An 18,247-nucleotide genomic window follows, 5' to 3' on the forward strand; every position below is an offset into this window, starting at 1 on the left:
CACATTCAATGTTGCTTGTTGTGATGACAGAGCAGTAAATATGCAACAGACAGGATCAGACAGCAAAAAGGATCTGAGGAAGAAAGAGCCAAGACTGTAGCATTTAAGTTTCTATGGCTATAGGCTTTAACCATTGGAGAGGTCTTGAGAAGGTACCTGCCCAAAGTCTTACCCCGAAACTTACAAAAAGGAAAGATTAGTGGCCTCATTCCCATTTACAGATAAATCGGCGTGCGATCCGAATCGATGGATCGGTTCGATAGCGGAGCTTGGTTCACACTACATTTGCCCTGATTGCATTTAATAATCCACTTGTGGTTCACATTCATGCATAAATCAATTCAAAACGGACCTGCTCCAGCCGGTCGAAGGGCAAATTTAAATCAATTCTGATCCGCATCTGGTTCACACTTGCGCGGCATCGATTTCTCCAAAAAGACGCATCAAAAATCAGCGTCAAAAAGATGCAGGTTAAGTAGGCCTGGTGCATGGCCCCCCTCTCTGAATTGCTTCAGCAATTCGATTGAAGTGGGAACCAGGGTCATTTGAACCAGTTCAATCCCAATTGCGATCCGGTTTAAAAGGTAGCGGAAATGAAGCCCTTGTGGAAAGAGTAAGCACAGCAGCATGTTTGGACGCTACCCATTGCTTTCAAAGGGGGGTGCAATGTGTGCAATGTGTCCTATGGCAGGTCTGTACAATTTATGACTCACAGAGTCAAACTTAGTCCTCTATTTGAGTGCCATAGTCTACCAAGGGACTCCATGACTCCAAATTCATGGTAGCGGGAAGGAGGCCAAAGTAGCAAATGCACGCCAGGTGAAAAGTATGGTCTCAAAGGGGATGTCTTCTTCTACTTCTGCTTATCTAGCACTGGGTCCACCTCCATCATTTCACCCCTTCTTTGTTTTGTTCTTTCAGTCTCCATCGATTCCATCCAAGAGGTGTGCGAGGGGAAGCAGTCGGAGATCTTCCAGCGCTACGCCGACGGCAGCTTTGACCCCAACTGTTGCTTCAGCATTTACTATGGGGACCACATGGAATCGCTGGACCTGGTGTCCTCCAGCGGAGAGGAGGCTCGGACCTGGATCACTGGACTCAAGTACTTGATGGCGGGGATCAGCGATGAAGACAGCTTGTCCAAACGCCAGAGGACCAGAGACCAGTATCCTGCCAGAGGTCAAATGGGGGGCTGATGGGCACAAGATATCTGCAAGCCGTCAGAGCCTGGAAAGGTTGCATTTTGGACTATAATGCCCAGAATCCCCCAGCCATCATGGTGGCTGAAAGATTCTCGTAGTTGTAGTCCAAAAAAGGAGAACCATAACTTCATGCCAGTTACTTATTTGAGATAAATGGATATATAAATGGTCTTATTGGGGAATAACCAATGGTCAGAGGAAATATCCCATAGCTTGTCCCCATCATTGGAGTTTATCATGCGAAGAAGATCGGGACTTTATCCCATGAGTATCCTGGCAAAATCATGTAACGATTTCACATGACGTCGCACATTAAAGTGGTCACAAAGAAGCCTTAATGCACATCTTTCCACTTTTGGGGTTTCAATGACAATACATTTCTGATGTCATTGTATTTGCGCAATTGCGTGTGATCACCATTTGCGCAGTTACTTGCCTTGTGGGATGCTTTAAATGCGCTTTAATCTCTCTTTAATGCTGGAATCAGCCCCAGTGTGAAAAACTCCTATAGTCAGCTAAAGCATCTCAGGTAGCAAAGCTAAGAAAAGGTCTCCCATGGGGAGCGACACCGAACACTAAACAAGAGCGATCTGTTATCCATCAATACCATTTCTTATATGCAGTGAAGAAATAATCTTGTCCAATGGACGAAAGACGCACTAGCGCTAGCTTATCATTATTGCGTTGTCGATTCTTTCTAGTCAGTACTTTCTGGCCTTTCAAGTCCTTGTTCTGGGTGGCCTCACCTTGGTTTGCTCTTCCAGATTTCTCTCTTCCCTTTCCTTAACTCCTGCCAAATGTGGTTGAAACAAACATTTGACGAAGCGGATAAAAACGGCGACGGGAGCCTGAGCATCAATGAGGTGCTTCAGCTGATGCACAAGCTGAACGTCAACCTTCCCCGGCAGAAAGTCAAGCAGATGTTCAAGGTAAGGGTTGCTGGTCACGGTTGCATCTGACAATGTTGGTGTCCATGTTTTCAGGTTAGAAGACCGCAATAGCAACACTGCGGAGGGGATTTTCTTTTAAGGCGGATGAGGAGTCTGAAAGTACAATGAACTCAGCAGTGTATTTAATGACACAATGCTAAGTCGATTGATGCTTGGTAGCCTCCAATTTTAGAACAAGCAATTGCAGTATACACTCATGTATAATATATAGCTTTGTGTTTTATATCCTTTGTGACATGCCTCTAAGTTTTGCCCTCGACTTATCCATGGGTCAGATCAAAATCCACAACTTTGGTTGCTCGACTTATACATGAGGTCAACTTATAGTCGGGTATAGACAGCAAACCAATTTGAGATTGGTTTAGATTTGGAATTCTTCTTTAGTGGCAGCCGTTGAACAACTAAAGGCATAGACACAAACTTGCCAACAAGGAGCAAGCGCTGTTTCCAAACTATGTGCCCGAACAGACAGGACAAAATAAAGCTGCTTCGGGTCCCTTTGGAGGAATGCTGTTTAAATGCTAAGAGTCCAAAAGCCACACCAAAGCCATGCTCCAGTCCTAAGGTCTGGGGCGCATCTTTGGCACAGCTTCTGGCCTCTTAAGATGCATGTGTCATTTAAACAGCATACCTCCAAAGTGATCCGAAGCAGCTTTATTTTGGCCTGTTCGTTCGGGCCCTTATATCCTTTTCTATGTCTAAGCAAATTGATTCCATCAACACGACTTATTTAGGAGTTATGGTCACTTTGTCATGCTTTCCTTTCACTAGAGACCACACTTTCATGCTCATTGCTACTTGCAGATGCCAGCCTTGCATTTTCCATCCAGGTGGCATCCGTTTTGCATTTCTGCACATTTGGGTGTGGGTCGTGCCACATTCATCCTCTAATCCTCACAGCTACGTCTCTTTAAGGGGTAGTTTCTGAAACTGAGACCAGAAGTGAAGTGAAAAAATGAGACTTGCAGGTTTTTTAACTTTCCTTCAGTCAAAACACCAAGGAATTTTGAAGGGCAAAATCCGTGAGGAGGCTGGCAGCATTTCTCATTCAGATCCTGTGTATCTGTCTCTAAAAATAAACCATGATCTGTCTGAAGGTTGCCAGGTGGTAAAGTGCCACCGAATGACCCGAAATCCTAAACGTTGTGGATATTTAGTTCCGATTCTTCCATAGGGATGGAAGAGTTTTTTGCCAGCAAGGAAAGAGGCTTTTATGTGACCTAGGTGTTTTAATTCATTCTGTCTGGGAGCTGCCTTGGGTCCCACTTTAGTAGAAAAGGAGCGTACAAATGGAACACACAAACTGTACACACACAGTACACACTTTCTCTCATGCACACACATATACAATTACTTCCTAGTGTTAATGGCTTAGCTATGTAATATAGAAGGACAAAAGGAGCATTTTCCTTTGAGAATTTGTGAAATTGACTGACTTCATTTCATTTATTTGTTTTTATTTTTTGTTTAAGTAAAGCTAACATCTTTGTCAATGACTTGGATGAAGGAATAGAGGACATACTTATCGAATTTGCAGATGACACCAAATTAGGAGGAGTAGCTAATGCTCCAGAGGACAGGATCAAGATTCAAAATGACCAGAATAGACTAGAAAGCTGGGCCAAAGCTAACAAAATGAAATTCAACACAGAGAAATTCCACTAAGGGCGGAAAAATGAAATGCACAGATATAGGATTATGGGGGACACATGGCTGAACGAAACTACATGGATCTAGGAGTCCAAATAGACCACAAGTTGTACATGAGTCAACAGTGTGATGCAGCAGCTAAAAAGACCAATGCAGTTTAAGGCTGCATCAATACATGTACAGTGTCTAGATCAAGAGAAGTAATAGTGCCACTCTATTCTGCTTTAGTCAGGCCCCACCTGGAATATTGTGTCCAGTTCTGGGGACCACAATTTAAAAAGGACATTGAGAGACTGGAGCCATGTGTCCAAAGGAGGGTGACTAAAATGGTGAAGCATCTTGATACCATGCCCTATGACAGTGATGTCCAAACTCTGGCCCTCCAGGTGTTTTGGACTTCAGCTGCCAGAATCCCAAACCATTGGCCAAGGTGGCTGAGGCTTCTGGGAGCTGAAGTCCAAAACAACTGGAGGACCAGAATTTGGACATTGCTGCCCTAAGAGGAATGCCTTACGGAGCTGGGGATGTTTAGCCTGGAGAAGAGATGGTTAAGAGGTGATATGATAGCCCTGTTTAAATATTTGAAGGGATGTCATATTGAGGAGGGAGCAAGATTGTTTTCTGCTGCTCCAGAGAATAGGACCCGGAACAATGGATGCAAGCTCCAGGAAAAGAGATTCCAGCTCAACATTAGGAGGAACGTCCTGAGAGTAAGGGCTGTTCGACAGTGGAACACACTCCTTCCTCAGAGTGTATTGGGGTCTCCTTCCTTAGAGGTCTTTAAACAGAGGCTGGATGGCCATCTATCGGGGATGTTTTGATGGAGAGTTCCTGCATGGCAGAATGGGGTTGGACTGGATGGCCCTTGGGGTCTCTTCCAACTCTACGATTCTATGATTCTATGATTCTAAAGGCTCAACTATATAACATGCAATGACCAAGGAGACTATTCCTCTGAGAATTTGTGAAACTGACTTATTTACTTACCTCAGCATCCAGCGTGGAAATACAGTTTTAAAAAACAGAGAAAGAGGAAGTTTTCCAGGCGCTAACTAAAGTCTAGGAGGGACAGATCCCAAAAATAGCAAGTGGCATATGGCTTCTCTTTTGTCCTGCTGTCCTGCTCCCGCTACCTTCAGTGATTGAAATCCAATGGAGGCTTATCAGGATTGGAACGTTTCCAATGATGGCACAAACTCTATGGAAGTCTCTCTCCATGGAGGCCTGTCTACCCTAAATCTCAACTTGCCTTCAAGGCATCAAGGAAGAACCTGTCTTTTTCACAAGGTTTTTGAGACTGGAATGATTTCTTGATGTTGATGCTGTGCTTTTGCATTGCTGGATACCATTCTAGTTTTGCCTGCTGCATATATTTCTCAGTCTGGTATTGCTTTGTATTGATTTTGCAACGGAAGAATTGTTTAATTTGCCTAATGCTTGTGTACAAGTGAGTTGTCTGCAAGGTCATTTTGAATTCTGGGGCATTAGGTTTTGTTGTTGACCACCCTGGTGACCCTGTGGATGCTATATCTCCAAGACTCCCCATCTTCCCCTATTCTTACTCCTTGAAGATTCATGACTTAATAGGTTAGGAGGCTGGGACAAAACTAACAAAATGAAATTCAGTGGGGAGCAATGTAAGATACTGCACTTAGGTAGAAAAAATGAAATGCATAGATATAGGATGGGGGACAACTGGCTTAAGGAGACTTATCCGTTTAAAAGGGATGTGAGTCCTAGTAGACCACAAGTTGAACATGAGTGCGATTTAGTGCAATGCGGCAGCTAAAAAGGCCAATGCGATTTTAGGCTGCATCAATAGAAGTATAGTGTCTAGATCAAGAGAAGTAATAGGGCCACTGTTTTCTGCTTTGGTCAGGCCTCACCTGGAATATTGTGTCCCGTTCTGGGCACCACAGTTTAAAAAGGATGTGGAGAAACTGGAGCCATGTGTCCAAAGGAGGGCGACTAAAATGGTGAAAGGTCTGGGAACCATGTCCTATGAAGAATGAATTAAGGAGCTGGGGATGTTTAACCTGGAGAAGAGATGGTTAAGAGGTGACATGATAGCCCTGTTTAAATATTTGAAGGGATGTCATATTGAGGAGGGAGCAAGCTTGTTTTCTGCTGCTCCAGAAATTAGAACACAAAACAGTGGATGCAAGCTATAGGAAAAGAGATTCCATGTAAAGATTAGGAAGAACCTCCTAACCATAAGAGCTGTTTGACAGTGGAAAACACTCCCTTGGAAAGTGGTGGACTCCTTCTTTGGAGGTCTTTAAACAGAGGCTGGATGGCCATCTGTTGGGTATACTTTGATTGTGAGTTCCTGCATGGCAGAATGGGGTTGGACCAGATGGCCCTTTTGGTCTCTTCCAACTCTATGATTCCAGGAGTCTAGTATTCTATGCCTGTGACTTCCTTAATCGAATCCACCCATCTAGCACAGTGATTCCCAAACACTGGCTTTGCATGTGTTTTCGTCTTCAGCTCCCAGAATTCCAGACCACTGGGTCAGGTGGCTGAGGCTTCTGGTGACTGAAGTCCCAAACACCTTGAAGATCAGAGTTTGGGAATCACTACCGCTTCCTCTCTTTCTACTTTCCTCCAACTTTCCTAGCATTGTTGTCTTTTCGAATGAGTCGCGCCTTCTCATGATGTGGCCAAAGTATGGCAGCTTCAGATTAATCATCGGAGTGTAGTGGAGTCTCCTTCCTTGGAGGTCTTTAAACAGAGGCTGGATGGCCATATGTCAGGGATGCTTTGATTGAGAGTTCCTGCATGGCAGAATGGGGTTGGACTGGATGGCCCTTGGGGTCTCTTCCAACTCTATGATTCTAGGATCTTGGATTCCAAGGATATTTCTGGCTTGATCTGTTCTAAAGGTAAAGGTAAAGGTAGTCCCTTGACATGAATGTCTAGTCGTAACCGACTATAGCAGTCGGTGCTCATCCCCGTTCCTAAGCCGAAGAGCCAGAGTTGTACAAGGACTGCTCTGGCGGCCATGTGGTCAGTGTGACAGCACCAAACGTTGTTACCTTCCAACTGAGAAGTGGTACCTATCTATCTACTTGCATTTGCATGCTTTTGAACTGCTAGGTTGGCAGAAGCTGGGACTAGTGATGGGAGTGCACCCCATTATGTGGCACCCGGGCCTCAAACTGCCAACCTGCTGATCTTCCAATCACCAGAACTGGCATCTTAACCATTAAGCTACTGCATCCCTGATCTGTTCTAGGACCATTTATTTGTGGGGGGTTTGGCTGTCGACGATATCCTCAGCACACTTCTCCAGCACCACTTCTCAAATGAGTTTATTAGCTGCTCCTTCTAATTTGGTGTCATCTGCCAATTTGATAAGCCTGCCCTGCAGTCCATCATCCACGTCATTGATAAATATATTAAACATCATTGCCTGCAGAGCAAAACCCTGAGGAACCCCAGTAGTCACCTCTCTCCATAATGCAGGGTGAATATTGACGAATACGCTCCATCTATCTGTAACGCTGCCTGGCCCACAGTTCGGCAGCTGGCCTGCAAGAATGTCAGGAGCGACCTTGTCAAAAGCATTACGGAAATCAAGATGTACTGCACTGACAGCACTCCCCTGATACACCGAGCTTGTAACTCTATAGGAAAAAAATATGATAAGATTAATTTAGCATGACTTGTTTTTGGAGAAACCCACGCTGGCTCTTAATAATCACAACATTCCTATATAGGTGCGCACAAGCTGACTTTTTAATGATCTGGTCTAGACCTTTCCCTGGTATCGATATTACGTTGACTGGTTGGTAGTTGCTTGGGTCCTCTTTTTTTTCCCCTTTTGAAAATGGGAACAGTATTTGCCCTCTACCTCTCCTGTTTCTCAGGAATTGTCAAAGGGATCATTCCCACGACCTTTTAAACCGGATTTGAACTGGTTCAAATGACCCTGGTTCCCACTTAATCCATTTAACCCACGTCTTTTTGATGCTGATGTTTCCCACTTATGTTTCGATAAATCGATTCTGCGAAAGTGTGAACCACAAGCAGATCGGAATCGGTTCAAATTTTCCCTTTGGCTGGATGGAAGTGAATCATTTTGAATCGATTCCTTGGTGAACGGGAGCCACAAGTAGGTTATATTGGTGGCAGAAATGGATAGAAAACACAATCGAGGCAACTGGAGTGTAAACCATGATCCAATGTCAAATTGATCCATTGATTCGGATCGCACACCAACTTATCTGTAAGTGAAGCCAAAGATGATTAAGAGTGGCTGTGAGACTACATCCAAAGGGTCCTTTAAACTCATCGGGATGTTTTTTGGACATGCCCTTTGGTTTCTTTAGATGCTACTTTTCTTCCTCATTGGAATTGGTGGCTTCAATCTCTCATCTTTAAGAAACTCCTATACATCGTGACCATGGGTTCTCATCTGACCAATTGCTGGGTTGTAATTTTCCTGTATCATTGAAGCTATTGCCCCAGTAGTTGGTTCCCCACTGCAGTCTCCAATACCATCTTCCTTCCCAGTTGTGGAGGAACTCAGTTTAAAGCTTTTCTGACCAGGTTTGTGAGATTCCTAGAAGTTATAACCTCGTTCCTAGAAGTTTAATACATTAATGAGCTTCAACTAGGAATCTAGGAGGAGGGCTCATGTTGTGTCACCAGGCCATTTCCAGGTAGAGGCACTAGCCTTGTGTTGGTCCATCACACCCCATGCTGACAGCGGCAAGGAGAAAGGATACAGAATGGTATCAAGTGACCCAGGGAACTAAGAAGATTATGGCCAGCGTTACATGAGAAGCCTCCTAAACTAGACACCCAAGCCTATCTTTAGAGAAAAGATACCCAACAGCCTTATCTCTCCACCAACTCCTTGGCTTGCTCCAAGCCCAGAACGACAGCTCCTCTTAGGCCATGTCCTCTGCTTCTGTCCCTTTGGATTCATACTTGACTATTACTCTATTTGGCCTTATTTGTACAAGAAATTGCTTTGACTTCAGATACTAACTCTCCGTCACCTTCTTACATTGCCAACATACAGCACAATCCTTTGTCTCTAGCAAGTGTCTGAAGTGGAGAGCCTCAGCTGGAGGCGGGGGAAGCATCTCTGCGCATTGAGATTTGCATGCTCTGATCCTTTCCTTTACTCTTGACCTCTTAACATCTTCTTGGTTCGAACTCAAACTTCTGTAAGGCAAGCCTGTGGACCGACGCACGGCAGCGGTGTTCAAACGGCATTGTCCTTTTCAGCAAAGAGGATGTACTACCTGTTCTGGATGAATGGCTTTTTCTTCCATTATACCTCCAGTCTTCCTTACTCTACATTTGTCGACTCGGTTTGATCCTCTCTGGTTGAATGTGCGCCAGTCTTGCTCACCCGGCGGGAGGCTTTTTGGGCTCTCCTTTAGATTTCTTGTTTCTTTACGTAGAGAAATATCAGATTTCTAATGGACAAGGTTGAGTACGTCCCTTTGAGCCCTTTTGGCTTACTTATTCATGAGTTGCTGGAAGATTTTTCTGGGCGGATAACAATGGCGTGTGCAATATGAATTAGTATTTTTGCACTGTGAAACAGTAGGACAGGGATAGGGATCCCATGGCTCTTCAAACATTGCTGAAACAAGGTATATATGCTTCCTAACCACTAGCCATTCTGTCTGGGGCTGTTCTTGATAACTGCCTTCAAACTGACCCCAACTCATGGAAAACCTGTTGATGAAACATCTCCAAGACCCCCTGTCCTCCGCTCCTCTTAAGTCCTATAAATTCAGGCCCATGATCTCCTTGAATGAATCCATCCATCTGGAGTGCAGTCTTCCTCTTTATTCTACTACTCTCTACCATTTCTAGCATTATTGTCTTTATCCAGCGAGTCATGAAATCTCATGATGTGGCCAAAGTATGACAGCCTCAATTTGATCATCTTGGCTTCCATTGAGAGTTCGGAGATGATCTGTTCCAGGACCCATTTTTGGCTTTAAAAAAAAACCTAAGGGAACATTCAACACTCAAAATTTCAGAGAGAACATGACTTCCGGTGTGGGAAGAATCTGAGGAGGACATGGGTTAGAGGAGTTCCCAAACCCTAGCCTTCACAACAATGGTACTTGGTGGAACGGGGCTACAATTTACCCGTCCATATTCTTGTTGGGATACAAGAATAACCTGGCAACTCAAAGGGGGGTCTAAGGAAATGCCCAGGTGGGTTATTATTCTTAGACCGAAGAGTTGTGGACACCCATTGTTGTAACCGTATTAGTACGGGGGAAGAAGTCTTCCACGCTGAGAAAGCTACAAAAGAGCTGCACATGTAAGCTAGAATACAATTGGACTAACCCACAAAAATTACTCCTGGATTTTCCATGGTGACAGAAAGAAAGAGGTTTTTTTTTTTTTTGAGCTTTATTTTGGATCTGGTTTGGACTTACAAATCTCGCTGGAGGCAGAAGCGTTTGTGTGTTGGACTCCAACTCCCAGAAACCTCTAACAAACAGAATACACCCATAAAACTGAAGGGACTGCAGAGGTGGAAGGAAAACGTGGAGTGGACTAGGCAAAGGGGAAAGAAGACAGATAAAGAGCTTTTTGGCGCTCTACCTTAGGCTCTGTGTTCTGCTGAAGACGGAAAAGGAGGTTTTTGGAGTTTTATCTCTGCTTATATTTTGCTGGAGGTAGAAACGTTTTGTGTACTGGACTACAACTCCCAGAAATCTCTAATAAACAGAACACACCCATAAAGGGGAGAAAAGCTGAAAGGACTGCAGAGGTGGGAGGAAAACGCGGAGTGGGCTAGGTAAAGGGGAAAAGCAGACAGAGAAAGAGCCTTTTTGGAGCTTTACTTTGGGCTCTGTATTTTGCTGCAGATAGAGAGGGAGGTTTTTGGACTTCTGTTTTAGGCTTTGTGTTTTGCTGGAAACAGAAGCGTTTGTGTGCTGAACTACAACTCCCAGAAGCCTCTAACAAACAGAACACACCCATAAAGCTGAAGAGACTGCCGAGGTGGAAGGAAAACGTGGAGTGGACTTGGCAAAGGGGAAAAGCAGATAAAGAGCTTCCTGGGGCTTTACTTTAGGCTCTGTGTTTTGCAACAGATAGAGAAGGAGATTTTTGGAACTTTACTTTAGGCTTTGTGTTTTGCTGGAAACAGAAGCGTTTGTGTGCTGAACTACAACTCCCAGAAGCCTCTAAACAAACAGAACACACCCATAAAGCTGAAGAGACTGTAGAGGTGGAAGGAAAACGTGGAGTGGACTTGGCAAAGGGGAAAAGCAGATAAAGAGCTTCCTGGGGCTTTATTTTAGGCTCTGTGTTTTGCAACAGATAGAGAAGGAGATTTTTGGAACTTTACTTTAGGCTTTGTGTTTTGCTGGAAACAGAAGTGTTTGAGGGCTGAACTACAACTCCCAGAAGCCTCTAAACAAACAGAACACACCCATAAAGTTGAAGAGACTGTAGAGGTGGAAGGAAAACGTGGAGTGGACTTGGCAAAGGGGAAAAGCAGATAAAGAGCTTCCTGGGGCTTTACTTTAGGCTCTGTGTTTTGCAACAGATAGAGAAGGAGATTTTTGGAACTTTACTTTAGGCTTTGTGTTTTGCTGGAAACAGAAGTGTTTGAGGGCTGAACTACAACTCCCAGAAGCCTCTAAACAAACAGAACACACCCATAAAGCTGAAGAGACTGTAGAGGTGGAAGGAAAACGTGGAGTGGACTTGGCAAAGGGGAAAAGCAGATAAAGAGCTTCCTGGGGCTTTACTTTAGGCTCTGTGTTTTGCAACAGATAGAGAAGGAGATTTTTGGAACTTTATTTTAGGCTTTGTGTTTTGCTGGAAACAGAAGTGTTTGAGTGCTGGACTATAATTTCTAGAAGCCTCTAACAAACAGAACACACCCATAAAGGGGAGGAAAGCTCAAGGGACCACAGAGGTGGAAGGAAAACGGGGAGTGGATTAAGCAAAGGGAAAAGTAGATGGAGAAAGAGATTTTTGGAGCTTTACTTTAGACTTTGTGTTTGCTGAAGGTAGAAGCGTTTGTGTGCTTCTGAAGAAATTATATGGAGACAAGAGAATCTACAAGACGAAAAGAGAAAGAAAGAGTAAGACTGAATTGGAAATTAAATTAATGTAATATAATATATTATTAGAGATACTAAGAAAGTAAGCTGCTTAACTGTATAACTTATGTTAGAATTATTCTTATAAAATGTTTACTAAGATTATAAATTTGATAAATTTTGGGTTTAAAATAGGAAGATAAGTGTTTAAATTAGGAGAAGAAATAAGGGGAAACGAAATGGAAGTGTAATATTCTGAATGTGGTATGATAAAATAAGAGATTGAGTTGATTGAGATTTTTGAGAGATATCACTATATTGATTGTTTGGGTATAGAACTAATTGTTATTGGTTATTAGTTATAGATCTTACTCTCTTAATCTTAATATTAACCTTAACTCATAAATTGTAAATTAGGAAGAACAGCAACAAAAAAAAGAAATCATGGCAAAAACAAACAAAGGATCAACCCAATCTCAGCTTCTATTAACAACACAAAGAAGAGGTTCTATGGAAGATTCAATTAAAATAATTGATCCAAATATTCGGATTTTGGATGAAATAAGAAAACTACAACAGGAAATTAAGGACGCAAGACTAGAAACTAAGGAAGATATTAGAGTTGCATGCGCAGAATTAAGAGAGGAAATAAAAGATACAAGATCAGAAATAAGGAAAGACGTCAAAAAGGAATTGGAATTCTTTGGGAAAAAAATAGATAAATTAACAACAGACTTAAATAAAACTCAGAAAGAAGTTGAACAAATAAAAGAAAGGACTAATTTGTTGGAAAAATCTTCTAAAGACATCAATCAACAACAAGAGGAGTACCGACGCATGGAATGGAATAATGAACTACGGTACAGGGAAAAATGCATTAAATTAAGAGGATTAATGGAGAAAAATAAAGAAGATCTATATGAAAGACTGATTCCTGCTTTAGCCATGTATATTGAAACAACAGCAGAAGAACTGGAACTAGAAATTGATAAAACTTTCAGAATAAACTCATCCCTTCAAAATAAAGATAGAAATACTCCAAGAGATATAGCAGTTTGCTTTACGAGAACCAAAATTAGAGATAAATTCATCCAGAGAAGCTATGAATCAAAATTATGGATTGACGATACAGAGATTAAAATATTTAAAGACATTCCTCCACAAATAATGTTAAATAGACAAAAATATAAACCACTAACGCAACTCCTGAAGAATATGAATGTAGAATTTAGATGGGAACGGATTGAAGGACTATCTTTTTCTTACAAGCAAAAGAGATATAAAATAGATACTTTAGAGAAAGCTAATGAAATGGAAATGAAACTAAGACGAGATGATAAAGAAAATGGAGGAAAGAGATTAGAAAGGAATCACCCAATGAGAGAATGGAAACAGAGTAAAAATAACGAAAAGGATAAAGAGACAGGGAAAAGACCGGAAGAAGAAAAAGAACTGGAAAGATTTAAACCGTTAGAAAGAACGGAAATAGATCTTTTGGCTTGATTCCCAAATACCAAGATTACTATCGTTGCTCATTCTTTGTGTTTTTATTGTATACCCAACAAAATAAATAAATAAAGAAAGGGGTGGAAGGGGTGGAACAATAACAACAACAACTACAACAACCATAATGACAACTAAGATAATATCATGGAATGTGAAAGGGATAAATTCCAAGCATAAAAGAAGCATAATCTTTCACCAATTGGAAAAACAAAAAGGAGACATTATTTGTATCCAGGAAACTAAAATTAAAACTGAAGAAATAAGATTTCTAAGGAACCCCAAATTGGGGGAATGTTATTTTTCAGCTACAAATAAAAAGAAAAAAGGAATAGCATTATATGTTAGTAAAAAATTTAACTCTAAAGAAATATTTTGTGATGATAATGGATCTATTATAGCAGTTGAAATCAAGCTAAGGAATCTTGTAGTTTTGGCTATAGGTATATATGCACCTCATGAAAACAAAGAAATCTTTTTCTCCAATTTACATAAAAAAATTCAAAAGTTATCTTATGATAATGTTTTACTTCTAGGCGATTTTAATGCTGTAATAAACCCAAGTATAGATAGGAAATCTATAACAGGAAGAAATATCAAGAAACACCAAGGTAAACTGCCTAGAACTTTTTTTCATATGATGGATGACCTAAAACTCTCCGATGTTTGGAGATTTAAGTATGGAGAGACAAGAGAATTCACATTTTTTTCAGAGGTATATAATTCTTTCTCTAGAATAGACTTATTTTTAGCATCTAAGGCTTTGCTCCCCTATGTACAATCTTCTGAGATATTGGGGAAACCACTATCAGATCATAATCCAATTGTGATGAATTTGCAAGAAAAGAAAATAGGACACTCTTGGAGATTAAATGATGATCTACTAGGGGATGAAAAAATAGTAATGCGGATGAAAAAAGAAATGAAATGGTACTTTAAGGAAAATATGACAGATGACCTACCTATGAAAACGATATGGGACGCAAGCAAGGCAGTAGCAAGGGGGATACTTATCAAATTAAATATTGAACTAAGAAAGAAGACAAAACTTGAAGAAATAAACTTACAGAATGAGATGAAACAAAAAGAAAAAGAATGGAGAGAAAAGGGAGATAAAAAACTAAAAATAGAAGTTGAAATTTTACAAGAAAAACTTAAAACATTGGCTATTAAAGAAATTGCTACTAAATTGAAAATGATTAAACAAAAAAACTTTGAATATGGAAATAAAGCGGGAAAACTTCTAGCACAAAAAATCAAAAAAATTAAAGAAAAAAAGTTAATCAACCTAATAAAATATAAAGGAAAACAATATAACACTCAAGATGAGATTATAGGAAAATTTGTAAAATACTATGAAGAATTATATGATGACAATACAAAAATAGAAAATAAGAACATGAAAATTAAACAATATTTGGAACAACAGAATATCAAACAGCTAGAAGAAACACAGAAACAAATACTTAATAAAGAAATTACTGATAAAGAAATTTTGGAAGCAATACAGAGACAAAAAGTGGGGAAGGCCTCGGGTCCGGATGGACTATCAGCCATTTACTATAAAAAGTTAAAGGAAGAACTGATTAAACCATTAAAACGAACAATTAACGAAATATATATGCATGGGATCCCTGAAACATGGAAGGAAGCGCTGATAACAGTTATACCTAAAGGTGAAAAAGACCAATCTGAAATAAAAAACTATAGGCCTATTTCTCTCACAAACGTGGACTACAAAATTTTTTCATCAATACTAGCCGAAAGACTAAAAAAAATCTTAGCTGAATATATACACAAAGACCAAAATGGGTTTTTACCTGGAAGATACGGCCAAAATAATATTAGAACCTTTATAAATATACTGGAACATTATGAACAGCATAATGAAAGAAAACTAGCCTGTATATTATTAGATGCGGAAAAGGCCTTTGACCAGGTAGACTGGAAATTTATGTTTGAAACAATTAACAGAGCTGATATGGGAGAAAACTTCACATGTTGGATAAAAAAGATATACAATGAACAAAAAGCATACCTTCTGATTAACAATGAAAAATCAAAAGAAATTAGGGTCAGAAGAGGCACAAGACAAGGCTGTCCCTTGTCTCCACTATTGTTTATTTTTGTTTTGGAAGTTTTAATTAACAAGATAAGAAACGAAGAAGAAATTAGAGGGGTGAGAGTTAAAGAATTTGAATATAAACTTAAAATCTTCGCAGACGATATAGTTATTTTCTTAGATGATCCATGTAAAAGCATTAAAAAATTGATTCAAACAATTAATGAATTTGGTTTTCTAGCAGGATTTAGAATCAATGCAGAAAAAACAATGATCCTTACTAAAAACCTTCCCCAAAATGAGGAAAGGGAACTGAAAGAAACATCCGGATTTTGCATTGAAAATAAAGTGAAATATCTGGGTATTTACTTTACTAAAAGAAATATTGAACTATTTCAAAATAATTATGTTAAAACATGGACAGAAATCAAGAAAGATTTAGAAAAATGGAATAAATGTAAACTATCCTTTTTAGGAAGGATAGCAATAATAAAAATGAATATCCTACCCAGAATGAATTACCTATTTGCCAATATTCCAGTCATCTCCAATGATAAATATTTTGCAATATGGCAAAGGGACCTGATAAGATTTCTATGGGAGGGTAAAAAACCAAGGACAAAATGGAAACTTTTGACTGAGGAAAAATCAAAGGGAGGATGTAACTTGCCGAATTTTAAATTATATTATTATGCCGCATGTCTTAAATGGTTAGAAGAATGGTTTAGTTTAGAAAATTTAAGCGTCTTGAATATAGAAAACTCAAATTTAAGTTATGGTATACATGCTTATATGTGGTACATAAAACCAAAAAATAATAATATCTTTAACCATCATGTAATAAGAAGATCTCTACTTAAAGTGTGGTATAAGGTGAAACATCAATTTTATAAGAACATTCCTCCATGGGTTTCAGTGCAAGAAGCGTATTATAATAGAACTAGAAATAAAAATACACATTGGTTAAAATACGGAGAATTAATAAATAAAGATTCAGAAGGAAAATATACTTTGAAAACAATGGAAGAATTAAAAGGAAAGGGGATGGATTGGTTTTTATATAATCAACTAAAAAGCCGCTTTAAGATAGATAACAAGAGCCTAGGGCTGACAATAGATAATAACGAAATAGATAAAATTCTGGTGGATAAGAAAGGCAAACATATATCTAAATATTATAAACTACTTAAAGAAAGGGATCTAGAAAATGAAGTTGTGACACATAGCATGGTAAGATGGGCACAAGACCTAAACCAAAGTATATCAATAGAAGAATGGGAAAAGTCATGGAAGGAAACAAATAAATTTACTTTATGTCAAAATTATAAAGAAAATTATATCAAGATGTTCCACAGGTGGTACTTAACCCCCCAAAAAATTCACTATATATATAAAACAGGTAACATCAAATGCTGGAAGTGTGGAAAGCCCGAGGGAAACTTTTTTCACATGTGGTGGACATGTGCGAAAGTTAAAGAATATTGGCAAAAAATTCATGGAATTATGCAAAACAATTTTGATATAGATACCTCCCTCAACCCAAAACTGTTTTTATTAAACATGACCCATAGTATAAAAATATCAAAGTACAGGAGAATTGCTTTGTATATGGTCACATGTGCAAGAATCTTACTTGCCCAAACTTGGAGAACTACGATCATCCCCTCTATTGAAGACTGGCTGATTAAATTATATGAAGCCAGAAATATGGATATATTATCTGCATCCTTGAGAGGGAAATCAAAGGAAAATTTAGAAGCAGAATGGAGTTGTCTTGGAAAAATCTGAACTCAAACTTAAATTATTGTTAAAACTATATTATAGATACTTGCTATCACACTTGTTTAAAATATGTTATAGATATTAGAATTGCTTTCTAATAAGAAATAATACCATGGAATCACAAATGATATATATTGGGTATTAGGAGTAAACAACTAAACTACAAACTGTGGGAATGTCGGATTGTTAAGGAAGTAGAACTAGAAAGATACCGATATCTATTATCTTATGTATATATATTTGTTTATTTGTTAATTTGTAATTGTGATATTTGTGAGATGTTAGAGGATGGTGTTTTTTTTTTGTTTGTTTGTTTGTTTGTTTTTTGTCTTAAATGTGTGTATATTTCTAAATAAAAATGTTTAAAAAAAAAAAAAAAAAAAACCTAAGGGCCTGAACAGACAGGTCAAAATAAAGCTACTTCAGATCACTTTGGAGGTACGCTGTTTAAATGATGCATGCATCTTAAGAGGCCAGAAGCTGTGCTCCAGTCCTTAGCATTGAGCATGGCTTTGGCACGGCTTCCAGCCTCTTAGGACGCATGCATCATTTAAACAGTGTACCTCCAAAGTGACCCGAAGCAGCTTTATTTTGGCCTTTCTGTTCAGGCCTTAAGCTCACAAAGAATCATAGCATTGAAAGGCAGATCCCAAGGGTCATCCAGTCCAACTCTCTTGCATGTAGGAATACACAGTCTAAGCACTCCTGACATATGGCTAACCAAGGCTCTGTTTAAAAGCCTCCAAAGAAAGAGACTCCACCATACTCCAAGGCATTGTCTTCCAGTGTTGAACATCTATTACTGTCAGGATTTTTTCCCTAATGTTGAGGTGGAATCTCTTTTCCCGTAGTTTGAATCCATGGTTCCATGTCCTGGTCTCTGGAGCTGCAGAAAACAAGCTTTCTTCATCCTCAATGTGACACCTCTTCAAATATTTAAACATGGCTATCATTTCATCTCTTAACCTTCTCTTCTCCAGGCTAAACATACCCGAATTTTGAAGCCACTCCTCAGAGGGCTTCATGGTTTCCAGAGCTTCCACCATTTTGGTTGCC

The 18,247-nt window shown here is 39.7% G+C and overlaps 1 protein-coding gene across 6 annotated transcripts in view; it reads left to right on the plus strand.

Annotated features, from left to right (window-relative positions):
- Nucleotides 1-18,247, plus strand: part of PLCH2 (phospholipase C eta 2) — a 205,855-nt gene that overhangs the window by 110,314 nt on the left and 77,294 nt on the right. For all 6 annotated transcript variants that reach the window (XM_089534368.1, XM_089534369.1, XM_089534372.1 and 3 more), the window contains exons 3-4: nt 922-1,165; nt 2,002-2,131. In XM_089534368.1, the coding sequence (XP_089390494.1) occupies nt 922-1,165; nt 2,002-2,131 (374 nt within the window). The remainder of the gene's footprint in view (nt 1-921; nt 1,166-2,001; nt 2,132-18,247) is intronic.

Source organism: Sceloporus occidentalis, unplaced genomic scaffold, assembly GCF_023333645.1.
Source record: "Sceloporus occidentalis isolate IW3139 unplaced genomic scaffold, rSceOcc1.0.p SCAF_8, whole genome shotgun sequence".
Classification (NCBI taxonomy): Eukaryota; Metazoa; Chordata; class Lepidosauria; order Squamata; family Phrynosomatidae; genus Sceloporus; species Sceloporus occidentalis.